At 34.5% G+C, this 13,725-nt stretch overlaps 2 protein-coding genes across 2 annotated transcripts in view; one reads left to right on the top strand and one right to left on the bottom strand.

Moving 5' to 3' along the window:
* The window catches only part of LOC112671696 (bifunctional heparan sulfate N-deacetylase/N-sulfotransferase 4), a 284,811-nt gene that overhangs the window by 199,637 nt on the left and 71,449 nt on the right, over positions 1–13,725 (top strand). The window lies entirely within an intron of this gene.
* LOC112671697 (cytochrome c oxidase subunit 7C, mitochondrial-like) lies at positions 1,876–2,306 on the bottom strand. Its single transcript, XM_035709665.2, has one exon. The coding sequence runs from the start codon at positions 2,216–2,218 to the stop codon at positions 2,027–2,029; it is 192 nt and encodes a 63-aa protein (XP_035565558.1). The 5' UTR covers positions 2,219–2,306; the 3' UTR covers positions 1,876–2,026.

The following is a 13,725-nucleotide window of genomic DNA, read 5'->3' as shown; positions in this document are numbered from 1 at the left end:
TTGAAATTGCTTCAGAATAGTAAAATTACAGACTTTAAGAATTAATTTGTTGTCCAAGAAAAAAGGTTTGAAAAGTTACTGTTTGTGTGTTTGTGTTAATGTGTTTCTGGATTTTGCTCTATTTTTCTGAATCTAGTTATAGTAGAGAGAAAACTTTAACCTTGGATAACAAAAAATTGTCTAACTTCAAATATAATTCATAATTGAAATTGTACCAGTGTCCTGCAGCTGCTATCCAGTTAAATGACTTTATATAACATATTGAGCAATATGGAAGGGTCAAGCATTTTATATTTAACAAACTCTGTGTAATTAAAGAGTATGTTAACATAGTTTTTTACTGTCCCTGAAAAAGACAAAAGCTCACAAGAATTGAATTCAACTGAGTTGATTTAAAATGTATAAAAATATGGTTTTTTCTAATAACAGAAGTAATAAAAACATGCTTTCATAGAACAATGTGGAAAATAAAGGAAAATAAAACAGGACAAAATTCACCTACCTCCCGCCACAATTAACATTTTAAAGTGCTTCTTAAGTATGTATAACCATAGAATATACAGTTTATATCTTGTCATTTTAATTTAGTATTCTAGCGTGAGGATTTTCCCCTGACATCAGAGTTATTTTTTTTTAAGTTGGGCAGTCATAAAGATTTAATTATATCCATATTTAAGTAACTATTGCATGATTATTGGAGATTGTGATGATAGGCCCAGTCACATAAAGTTTTTTAAGGTTCCACCAAATCAGTAGTTTAACATTAGGGGTACGCAGATAATCTAATGTTGTGAGGACTAATTTAGGCAGTAGTTTTGTTCTATGGAAGGATGTAGAACCACTCAGAGCAATTTTTCAAGAACCCAAAGAGACTTTCTTGTAACTATTCTTGTTTTTAAATAATAGTTTAAAAAGTACAGCACCCCTATTCACTGAAAAGTCTAGAGCTCAAATGGAGCACCAGTTTACAATCTATGCTTTACGGCATTTTTCTAACATCAGTATGGTATTCCAAAAGTGACTAAACAAGGATTAAACATTTAAAAACTACCTTTTTCCTGCCCCAATACAAAGCCCTAGGAACAAAGTCACTACATTTTAAGTAACTAGCAGCATTTCACTATCAATAACATAAATTTGATTCACTGATATAAATTACTAATCAGAACCATCTTTTAGTCCATTTCTACTAAAATTCCAGAATAAACTTGAAATATTTCCATATTGTTTTATAAGCTATTACGTTTCATTTCAAATATTCTACTTTTATTTAGTCTAAAGAAGACTAGTATTGGTCAATAGCAAATTTATCATGGCAAAATTTTAGTTTTAGATCACAGGTCTGGAGGAAAGTCTTGGAACTTCACTCTGTATACACTAGTGCTTTTCCTCATGAGTGTCACTCATGAAGAAAACCAATTTTACTGCTTATTTAGTAAAGGCAAATAAAAGTATACTTCTTTTTCAATTAAAAGATTACTATGTGACAACAAAGTTTGTATTTTTAGTAACATAGATTACCAACAAGGTCCTGACCTAGTAATAAAAAATTAAATAAAACCTCAAATCTAAAAACAAGGAACAGGTACAATCACACACATATTCTGACCAAACTAATCCTGAATATTTCCCAAATAAAAAAGCACAATTAGGGATCCCTGGGTGGCGCAGCGGTTTAGCGCCTGCCTTTGGCCCAGGGGCGATCCTGGAGATCCGGGATCGAATCCCACATCGGGCTCCCGGTGCATGGAGCCTGCTTCTCCCTCTGCCTGTGTCTCTGCCTCTCTCTCCCACTCTGTGTGTGGCTATCATAAATAAATTAAAATATTTAAAAAACCCACTTTATTAAAAAAAGCACAATTATTACATTCCATGTTTCAGCAAAGAGGCATTAAAGATTCATGCCATAAGTTTATTTACAAACATGTTGAGTATGTTCAATTCAAGAGTTTGATCCATTTTTCAGGGACTGCACCTCTTAAAATGTTCCTTTTCACATCTGTTTAGTGGATCAATTAAAACATCCTTATTTCTTAAGCAGTTGGTGTCTTACTATAAAAAAAGGTGCAGCAAATCCAGATCCAAAATACAAAGTCATCATAAGTAGTAGCCTCCACTTGTTTTCCACTGAAAATGGCAAATTCTTCCCGGGGCCCTCCTCATCGTGGCTCCTACGGACCACAGAGGTCGTGAACCTCCGGATGCTCTGTCCCAACATAGCGCCGCTGAAGGTCCTGCGAGAGCCGCGGCCCCCGAGAGGGCAGGGACGGCAGCACCACGCCCGCTGCCCTCCGCGACCTTGCTCCCGGCCGAAAGGGCGACATTAGAGTTATTTAAAGTTACACTATGAATGTTATACTATACACTAAAATAAGACTTTGGCATTATTCACTTGATCATTCTCCAGTTGATGTATATTTCTTACCAGTATTTCTCCTTTAATTCACCCTCTATACACCTTATATCTTATGTTAAATAGAAATCTTTTCATACCATTCCTCTCAAAATCATTTAATGATTTCCCTTCAAGTCTGAACCTCTTAGCGTGGATGCACATCTCTTCTCTGTATGAATCCAGTCAGCACTGGCCTCACACCATGCCAAGGACTGCAACATCCAGCCATGTGGGTGGAACCCTTTTTATTCATGCCTGTAACATAGGGCTTATTATGCTCTTCCCTTTCTCTTGTTCACTTTCTTTATCTTTTTCCTCTCCTCGCTCAGTTTAGGTAAAACATCCTCTTTGAAGACTTCCTGACCACCCCCACACCAGGTCCAGTTAGATGCTTCTCTTCTAAACTCTGCTATTAGCTTGAATCACTGCTAACTTAGCATCTATCATCACCCCTTTTTAACTTCTCTGTTTAGATGGTGAGCAGCTTCTGGGATGTTTGCACATGAAATTCCTGTTTGCTTTACCCATGCAACTTAGTGCGTATATATAAATTTGTTAATTAAAATAAATTAAAACTTTTTTAAAGAATTTTTTTATTTACTAGACATTGGTACTTCTGGTCCTTTGTGTGTATTAACTTAATTTCATCTTCAAAACGAACCTTTGAGAGAGGCTCTATTATTTACCTCTTTTTAAAAAATTAGATGAAGAACCTGAAGCATAGCAAAGTTAAGTAGTTAACCTGCTTAAAGTTAGACATTTAGTAAATATCAGAGCTTTTAGTAAATATCAGAGGTTATGAGAGCAGCCCTCATAAAAAAGACCTTATGCTCTTATTCTGGACCAGATATGTGTTCTTAAAGACTACCAAGGACAAGCATAAGATTTGACTTTAGAGTAAAGCAAACAATTAAAAGAACAAAGATACATGTTCAATGCCTCCACTTTATGTCCCAGAGTTAAAAAAAAAAGAGAGAGAGAGAGAGAGAATAAGGAAGGGTAATAATTTGCCAGTGTTTCTTAGCTAGTTAGGGTCTTATCATTCTAATGTTCCTCATTCTAATGTTTTTTTTTCTCATTTTAATGTCTTTTCAGACAAGATTAAATGGACTTAGTACTTCTTTTCTATAAAATTAAGACAGCTGCAAAGAAAATAGAATCAAGAATCACTAAAAGAATAAAAAGAGTTATTACTCCTATTTATTGAAAGCTAAAGTTTTATAAAATATGCTAAGACTTCAGTCTAGATATATAGGCTTAATTGTGAAAAATAAATGCACCACAGTCCCTTCAGAAGAGCTGGAGTTCTAGATACATTCAAATGCAAGTCAATTGGAAATTTGTTTCTAGTCTAGACAAAAGCCTATATCTCCTCTCCACACTTAAGGTCAAGGCCTAAAATTAGATAAAGCAAATGATTTTATTTTACTTCAAATACATATGGAGAAATGTAACAATTATGTATTATTTTGCATTTCTGTGTTTGTATTGGCATGGGAATTAACTACAGGACAGAATGGGTTAACCACATCTATTTGTTTAAAGTATGGAAGTTTAGGGCAGCTCGGGTGGCTCAGCAGTTTAGCGCCGCCTTCAGCAGGGTGTGATCCTGGAGACTCAGGATGGAGTCCCATGTCAGGCTCCCTGCATGGAGCCTGCTTCTTTCTCTGCCTGTGTCTCTGCCTCTCTCTCTCTCTTTCTCTCTCTCTCTCTCTCTCCTCTCTAATGAATAAATAAATAAAATCTTAAAAAAATAAAGTATGGAAGTTTAAAGATCCCATTTATAATGGAAAATATGTTACTAAAGAATGCTTATCTGTAGAATAATCTCCCCCAAATATCTCCTTTCATAATAAGAATTGCTGGTAGAGGTGATAACATGATAGAAAAATTATAGTACAAACGTAAAAGTCAAAGGGACTTTTATCATCCAACTCCAGGTATATGATTAAATCTGTTTCTTCCTAACTCAAGCTTTTCTGCACAATTTTTCTTCCTAAGTATGACTATAAGTCTATTTTTCTTTTCAATTCTTCTCCTTCATTTTCCTTCTTAATACAGTTCCTAAATGAAGCCAAAATATCAGGGTCCACTGAGAATAATACTTTTCAGCTTCATATTTTATAGTTAATTATGTTATGACTCATAAAAAAATTGATCCCAAAGTTCATAATTTTTCTTTTTCTAATTTGTCCTGTTCGAAAGCTGCCTTTTCACCATCTCCTCATTAATGTAAACCGATAGTGGTCCTTGTTTGAAAGCACTTCATCAGAATTAGCCTCAAGTGAGTCAGCTGACAGAAGAAATAGTAATAAATGAACATGTGTCAATGAGAAGGCTGTTGAGCAAAAGAATTTAGTTACCTTCCAGCAGAGACCACAGGATAATTTATTAAAGTGTCAGAAGCAAACCTTTAAGGTAAAAAAATAGCTGATACAAAATTCTCTGATTACCCAAAATGAATCTTTAATGTAAGTAAATGGAAAAGAACAGAATTTCAACTGTGCTGTTCACCATTCAAAATTAATTGGAAAATGGTTGGCTTGAAAATATAATACTCTATAATGAACTGATCAAAGAGTGAATAAAATTAATTCTAAGGTTTGTTTATACATAGTAGAACTACAAAAATGAATGCTAATTATCATTTCTAAGCACTTTTAATCATAAAAATTATCTTTGAAAAAAATGCATGAAATCAGCTAGATTAAAGAAAACAGCGATGCCTGAGTGGCTCAGCGGTTGAGCATCTGCCTTCGGCCCAGGGTGTGGTCCCGGGAGTCCCAGGATTGAGTACCACATTGGGCTCCCTGCATGGAGCCTGCTTCTCTCTCTGCCTATGTTTCTGCCTCTATCTTTGTGTCTCACATGAATAAATAAATAAATAATTTTTAAAAATTAGAAAAGATAAAGGAAAACAAAGAAAAGTTCATGAAAACAAATAATGTCTTTTTATATCTCAATTTCACTAGGTCTTTGCCATTTTTTATAACCTAAATGTTAAAAAAAAAGCATCCTTAATCTAAGGCAAAGTCAAATAAAACCCTTTATCTACACTTATAAGGACATTCTGATTAAAAAGTCAGATTAAGTCTTCTCTGTGAATAGCTGATAAATTGATAAGAAATCTCTATTAACACATTATAGAGAGATTCAATTTGTGTGTGCTACATAACAGCTTTAAGAAGAAGCTAAATATTATCTGTATAATTCTATTCAGGATGAATAGTCTACTTAATAAGCTTTATTCTCACAAATTAGCAGTGAAGTAGCCCACGGATGCATAATGTAGGAATTTTATAGGGTGGTATACTAATTAGATTGAGGCTATACATGTACTACAGACTATTTGTAAGAGGAAAAAAAAAAGAAAGAAAGAATATCCATCATGCAACTGTATTTTGGGCAATGCAGAAACTGACTTCACACAAATTATTATAGCCTGTTTTTCATATCTTTGCTTATTTGTTTTCCATCTTCAGTTTGATAGTGTATGTAAAGTAACTTTAAGTCAGATCCCTTTATATTTAAATAATTTTTAATGTGTTAGTTGTGAGAGGACAAATAGTTGAGAAATGTGTGATATGTATTACAGTAAAAAATAATGTCACTTGGGTGGGGAAATAGGGATTACTTCATAGTCTCAATTACTATTACACAGATTTAATGCATGTGGAAAAGTAGCATTTTGTAAATTAAAAAGTTCCTTTCAGGATGCTTGGGTGACTCAGTGGTTGAGCCTCCACCTTTGGTTCAGGTTGTGATCCTGGGATCCTGGAATTGAGTCCAGCATCAGGCTCCCCTTGGGGAGCCTCCTTCTCCCTCTGCCTGTGTCTCTGTCTCTCTCATGAATAAATAAAAATCTTTTAAAAAATCACTTGTTTTTTCAAATAATCCATTAATCAAAGGTAAACATTTTCATATTTAAATCATGAACATTGTGAAAGATATGTGACAGCAGAACTAACATTTTTAAAAAACATTAATTTAATAAGAATTATAATGCCAATCTCAAAGGAACCCTGAACTAAACCCTGCAGAATCTTATTTTATTCCATCAGCTTTGCTTTTGGCATCTATAACCTAAGTGAAAATTCCCAGAGATGTCAATAGTCTGGAGATTCCCAAATACTGGAGAGTTAAGATGGGAAACCAAAGTCTAGATGATAAGTGCTTCAGGTTTAAAGATAGTGCATGTGTTGTTTTTTAACTTTATTTCTCTTTGCTTTCCTTTATTATAAGTCAGCCTAGACTACAGTTTTCTGGTCTGACATATAAAGAGCTTGGAAGTCATCATTCTATCCCAACAACAAATAAAAAGCTGAAAAAACTCAAAAATTAGCAATTCTTTTTAGATGGGTCAGATAAGTAAGGTTCAGCGTAAATCACTATTAGAAACACAGACAAGTGAATAGAATCAACTTCCTGGGGCAAAAACCTCCATGGGAACCAGAGACCAGGGAGGAAAACCTGAACTGTAATTAATAAGTTGCTAGAGGCTCAGTAGGGACAAGTTTGAGGGTCAAATACTCTAGGGAGATGTAGACATAGGGGAGCCCCTACACTTTTGTGAGTTTTGCATCCAGATGCTTGGCCACATTCTAAGAGTGAATATCTGAGAAAAAAACATCCTTTCATGCTGCCAGCGGAGGGAGGAAAAAGGAACAATTTGGAAATACCCCCAAGCATTCTGTTCTTCTTAACAAGGTTTTACTTAAGGAGAAACTATTTAAACAGAGCCTAATCTACAGGATTTTATCAGAGCCTAATTGACCCAGGAAAAAAAAAAAAAAACACATAACTCCATGCCAGTCTAGTCATCCAGTTCTACCTAAGAATGGAGAAAGTGGTTGAGAAGCATTTGAGAAATTCACAGTCTGAGACATAGGCTCACTACAAGAGTGAGACCTAATCTTAGGACTATAAAATATATCACACACACATACACACACACACACACAAACATCTGCAACACTTCACCACCACATCAGTTAAGGCCTATTTATAGCAATTCCTTTACCCAGTAGATCATGTCTGGCTATCAAGTACTACCTGTGAATCCATATAGTTTATTTGAAAGTGGATTTAGATTAGTTGTAGATGTATATTGCAAACTCTTCAGCATCCACTAAAAACTGTTTTAAAAAAGGTATAATTGATGGGATCCCTGGGTGGCGCAGTGGTTTGGCGCCTGCCTTTGGCCCAGGGCGCGATCCTGGAGACCCGGGATCGAATCCCACGTCGGGCTCCCGGTACATGGAGCCTGCTTCTCCCTCTGCCTGTGTCTCTGCCTCTCTCTCTCTCTCTCTCTCTCTCTCTCTCTCTCTCTGTGACTATCATAAATAAAAAAATAAAAAAAAATAAAAAAGGTATAATTTATATGGTAAGAAAGAATAAAAAATTGAACCATAAAAAATGCTCAAGTAAAGCAACAAAAGTCAGAAAAAAAGAGTGGAACACAAAAATAGGAACAAAGAATTAGGGCAACAAATAAAAAACAATAAATATGGTAAATATTAATCCAACTATATCAGTAATCAATTATGAATGTCAACAACTTAAATATACCAATTAAAAGACAGAGATTGTCAGAACAAATCAAACAAGCCCAACTATATGTTTTTTACAAGAAACCGACCTTATTTTTTTTTATTTTTTTAAAGATTTTATTTATTTATTCATGAGAGACACAGAGAGAGAGAGAGAGAGAGGTAGAGACACAGGCAGAGGGAGAAGCAGCCTCCATGGAGGGAGCCCAACATGGGACTCGATCCCACATCTCCAGGATCACACCCTGGGCTGAAGGTGGCGCTAAACCACTGAGCCACTGGGGCTGCCCCAAGAAATAGACTTTAAATATAAAAAAGTGTATACATTAAACGAAATGGAAGCAAGCAGATATCCCATGCTTAGCACTAGTAAAAAGGAAAGTGTGAATACCTACATTAATTTCAAGCAGAGAAGACTTTAAGGTACAGAAGTTTATCAAGAATAAAAAGGGGCATTACATAATGATAAAGGGGCCAATTCTTCAAGAGAAAATAACAGTTCTCAATGTGTGCACACCTAACAACCAAGTGTCAAACTTTAAGAAGCAAAAACTGATATAACTGCAAGAAAAAAAAAATAGATGAATTCAATATCATATTTGGATACTTTAACACCACTTTTCCCTGAAATGGATAGATCCAGCAGTCAGAAGAACAGCCAGGGCATGGTTATACCCAACACCACCAATCAACTGGATATAACTGATACCTAATAGACTATCTAAAACCAGTAGAATACATATTCTTCTCAAATTTACATGGAACATTAACCAAGATAGATTAATTTCTGGGCCATAAAACACACCTTAACAAATGTAAAAGCATATGAATCATACAGTATCTTTGTTCAGACCACAGTGGAATTAAACTAGCAAACAATAACTGAGAGACAACTGGAAAATCCCAAAATATGTGGTGATTAAACTAGATACTTCTAAATAACACATGGAACAAAGAAGAAATCTCAAGAAATATTAGAAAATATTTTGAAATAAATGAAAATAAAAACACAACTTATTAAAAGTTGTGGGATGCAGCAAATAAAGTGTTTAGAGGTAAATTTATAGCATTGAATGAATATATTATTAAAGAAGGAAGATCTAAAATCAATCCTCTAATCAATCAATTAAATCTAAATAAACAAAAGACAAATAAAGTAATGAAAAATCCAGCAGAAATCAATAAAATTTAAAATGAAATAAATAAAGAAAATAAATACAATGAAAAACTAGTCTTTGAGAAGATCAATAAAATTAAAATCCTATAAGGGCAAGAAAAAAAAGAGAACACAAATTATTAAGATCAGAAATAAAAGAGCAGACATCACTACAGACCCCATGAACATTATAAAGTATAATCAAGGAATGCTATGAACAACTCTATATCAACTAATTTGATAACCTAGATGAAACCTTCAATCCTTAAAAGATACGATTTGCCGAAATTCACATAAGAACTAAAATAGTTGGAGAAGATAAATCAGATTGGGAGAAAATATCTGCAAAAGAGACATCTGAAAAAGGACTAGTACTATCCAAAATATATAAAGAACTCTTAAAACAGAAAAGTAAGTAAAAAAAAAAACAAAAAACCAAAAACACCCAATTGAAAAATGATTCAAAGATCTTAACAGACACCTCACCAAAAGAGATATATGGATGGCAAATAAGCATATGAAAAGATGTTTCATGTCATATTTCATCAGGGAAATGCAAACTAAAACAATAGTGAGACACCATAATGCACTTATTAGAATGTCCAAAATCCCAATGAAAATGTGGAACAATAAGGACTCTCATTCTTTGCTGGTGGGAATGCAAAATGGAACAGCCACTATGGAAAACAATTTGACAGTTTTTTACAAAATTGAATGTACTCTTACCACATGATCTAACAATTGCTCTCCTTATTTTTTTTAAAGATTTTATTTATTTATTCATGAGAGACACAGAAAGAGAGAGAGAGGCAGAGACATAGGCTGAGGGAGAAGTCCCCACAAGGAGCCCTAGGTGGGACTTGATCCCCAGATATGGGGATCATGCCCTGGTCCAAAGGCAGATGCTCAACCACTGAGCGACCCAGGCATCCCTCCTTCTTATTTCTTAAAAGAGTTGAAAACTTATGTCCACACAAAACCTGCACATGGATGTTTATAGCAGTTTTATTTATAATTGTCACAGCCTGGAAGCAACCAAGATGTCTTTCAGTAGGTGAATGAAAGAGTAAACTGTTATATATCCCGAAAATGGAATATTACTCAGAACTAAAAAAAAAAAATTATCAAGGCATTTAAAGACATGAAGAAATCCTAAATGTGTATTACTCTATGAAAGAAATCAATTAGAAAGTGCTACATACTGTATGATTTCACTTATATGACTTTCTAGAAGAGGAAAAACTATGAAGACAGTAAACAGATTAGGGGTTCCTAGGGGTTAGGAAATTGAGAGTGGCAAATAGTTGGAGCACAGAGGATTTTTAGGGCAGGGAAACTATGGGCTTTGGGTGATAAGGATGTGTCACTGTAGGTTCATCAGTTGCAACAAGTTTACCACTCTGATAGAGGATGCTGACAATGGGGGAGGCTATGCATGTGTGGGAGCAATGGGTTTATGGGAAAACTCTGTATCTTCCACTCAATTATGCTGTGAACCTAAAACTGCTCTAAAAAAAAATATCTGTTTAAACCAATCAATTTTTAAATTATAGTTGACTCTGGCAAACTTTTAGTGACAAACCATAACTTTATTTTTTTAAACCATAACTTTCTTAAGAATATGCAAACAGGGGATCCCTGCGTGGCTCAGTGGTTTAGCGCCTGCCTTCAGCCCAGGGCGTGATCCTGTAGTCCCAGGATCAAGTCCCACATTGGGCTCCCTGCTTGGAGCCTGCTTCTCCCTCTGCCTGTGTCTCTGCCTCTTTCTCTCTCTGTGTCTCTCTTGAATAAATAAATAAATAATTTTTTTAAAAAATATACAAACAGAAAATAGTGATCCTAAAAAGCATATAAAATAGCTGTTCACTTGTGTTTTCTTGCAAATAATTTACATCCAATTTGAATAATACATATGCAGCCCAGATGAATATCTGGAATAATATTTACTTTTTCAATACATAGTTGTGTTTTTTTTTTTGTTTTTTTTTTTTTTGCTTTTTGTTTTTTGTCAAAAGCAAATAGTTTAGAGACAGGCAATGATACCTTCACCCTCACTTAAGAGGCCATCATAATTGAAAGTCACACTAATCACTGTCTTTGTTATCAGTTTTAACTAAAAGAATACAGGCAAATGATCTCAAGACTGAATAAGGCCAGTACCACAAAGATAAATATTCCTAGTTGTCACTGGTTAAATGGTATCAAAGCTTCTATATCCCTAATAATTTCATCTCATAATTCCATGAATATGAGTATATGGAGTGTTTTGTATCATTCAACTTTTCTTTTATATCAAAATCACATTTATTTATTGTTCTGTTAAATTAAATACAACATACTGGATTCTTAATGCAAATTTGAAGATTTAACTCTTTTGAAAATGAAGAAGCAGATATAGACATGATCTTAGAATTCTATAGTCCTGTTTTAGTCCTTCTCTTATCTCTCTAGTATACTCATTTCTATCTCAATGCATACATTCTCTAATAATTAATGAATTAGTTGTGAGGGGTATAGTGTACATGAATGCATTTGCCTGCATTATCTTAAAAGCTTTAGTATGGATATGAAATAAGGATTTCTTGGTAGTGAAATATACTGGTTACTCAGGCATCATTGTTACACAAAAGGATAGCATTATGACTCTTGAAAAAGAAAAAAAGTAGGACAACTCATACAACCAGATACCAAAGCTTATTATAAGTAAATTTAATGTACCATTCTGTATAACTGTGGTGCAGTTATATTTCAAGGCATACTAAAAAAAATATTAGGGTAGAAAAATTTAAGTAGGCTAATAGTACAAAATTAATTAGTCACAATATATCCAACTATAAATAATGTATGTGGTATTTATGATCAACTCTTATATTCAATACTTAATATTAATTGAGCAATTATAAAAATAAATATGCTGGGGAGTTTACAAAAACAGATAAAACTCAATTCTACCTTTAAGAAGTTTCCGATTTAATTGGGAAAAATGTTAGATTATACCAGGTAAAACCACCTCGCAATTATTTTTGGCCTATAAAGTGGTGATTTCAAATGGTTCACCTAATATAACAAAAATCTCAAATAGTGTACATGGTAAAGGCACTAAGAGAAGGGTGAAGTACTATCACTATTTAAGAGGTGAGCTTGAAGGCAGAAACTTTCCAAAAGTAAAATCAGAAAGGTGAGTACACAGAGGTATACACAAGGGTGTGGAGAAAGAAATATGTTTGAGGAATGACAGTGGCATCCAGTTATATCAGAGTCAAGACCTGGACTTGTAGGATTGGATCAAAAAGGGTCGCAAGTCTTGTCAAATCAGCTTCGGTCCTAATCAGCTGGTAACTAAAAGCAATGAGCACCTCTGAGGGAGAAAGGTGGCTATATGCTTTATGGAGAATATGTGACATTTGTTGGCTGAATGAATTATGAGGGCAAAGATAGAGGTTGAGAGCAATCAAGAGATTCTTCAATAAGCTAAGGATACATAAAGAGACTCTACATTAGAATAATAGAAATGGAAAGGAAAAGACTACAGCAAGAGAAGTGCCAGGGTAGAATCAAAGTCAAATGCCATAAAGATTCCAAGTTGATAGAAATGGTGGAGAAGGTTTGGAGAGAAAAGTAAGTAGTTGAGAAGAATGTGAAATGATCTAAAGACATTCATATGAATAGGTTGTACATCTCAGATTTGGAAATGCCTCAGTAAGGTTTTTCCTTTTTTTTTATTTTAAGTATTTCTGATTCCTTTATTTTAAGATGCTAATTGACTTTTTTACAATGAGAAGATATTGCATAGAAAGAGAAAAGGGAAAGATTGTATGCAGAACTCAGAGGACTTTTTAAGTAAAGGATAGAAGAATGAATACAAGAGAAAAAAGAAATGTGAGCTGAGAACTATCCCTGTGGAAGATGAGTACCTCAAAGACAAAGTCAACATTGTCAAATAGGGTTGAAATGTCAAGGGGAGACGAGGACCTCTGGATCTGGCAAATACAATGTTATTAGTGACGTACAAAAGAGAGAGTTTTTGGTCTAGGTCAAAATCAAAGCCAAATGTAAAGATATAAATGAGTCAGGGCTAGGGATAAAATTGAAGGAATTTGAAAAACTCAGTCAGCAGAAGATAGTAGAAAGTTTGCATAGAAGCTCCAGGGCATAAGTAAATTGAAGGCTATTTTAGAATAAAGAGACTAGAAGATTGTAGGCAAAGTGGTAGTGGGGAGTCAGAGAATAAATTTGCAGGAGTATATCTCGGGATAGGAGAAGGGAGTAATTAATAGGAAAAATTCCCTGAGGACAAATGAGAGCACACAGGATTAACTTTGGGTGGGCCAGCCTTGTCTAGTCTATTTGGAGGAAGCAGGAGGAATGAAAAAGATGGGATAAAGTTGAAGTTGTTGAGTTGAGACATTAAAAGAGAAGCTGCAGGAATCCTTAAGTATTTCTTAGCCCTGTTTCTCATACTAAGATAGGATAAAAAACTATCATTCCTCTTGGAGAAAGTTTCTGCATTGTAGTCAACCTCTATATTTTTTGTGGAAATATTTGCTGGTGATGACTTGAGGAAAAGGTGTTCTGGGGCTTCTCCCAGACCATTTCCTGTAAATGAGTCCTATTCTGTTACTTGT

Source organism: Canis lupus, chromosome 32 (assembly GCF_003254725.2).
Source record: "Canis lupus dingo isolate Sandy chromosome 32, ASM325472v2, whole genome shotgun sequence".
NCBI lineage: Eukaryota > Metazoa > Chordata > Mammalia > Carnivora > Canidae > Canis > Canis lupus.
This window is presented reverse-complemented; position numbering and strand designations above follow the sequence as displayed.

Bases quoted from the DNA above. Each gene is read 5' to 3' on its own strand.
- LOC112671697 (XM_035709665.2), bottom strand. From the start codon at position 2,218: ATGTTGGGACAGAGCATCCGGAGGTTCACGACCTCTGTGGTCCGTAGG.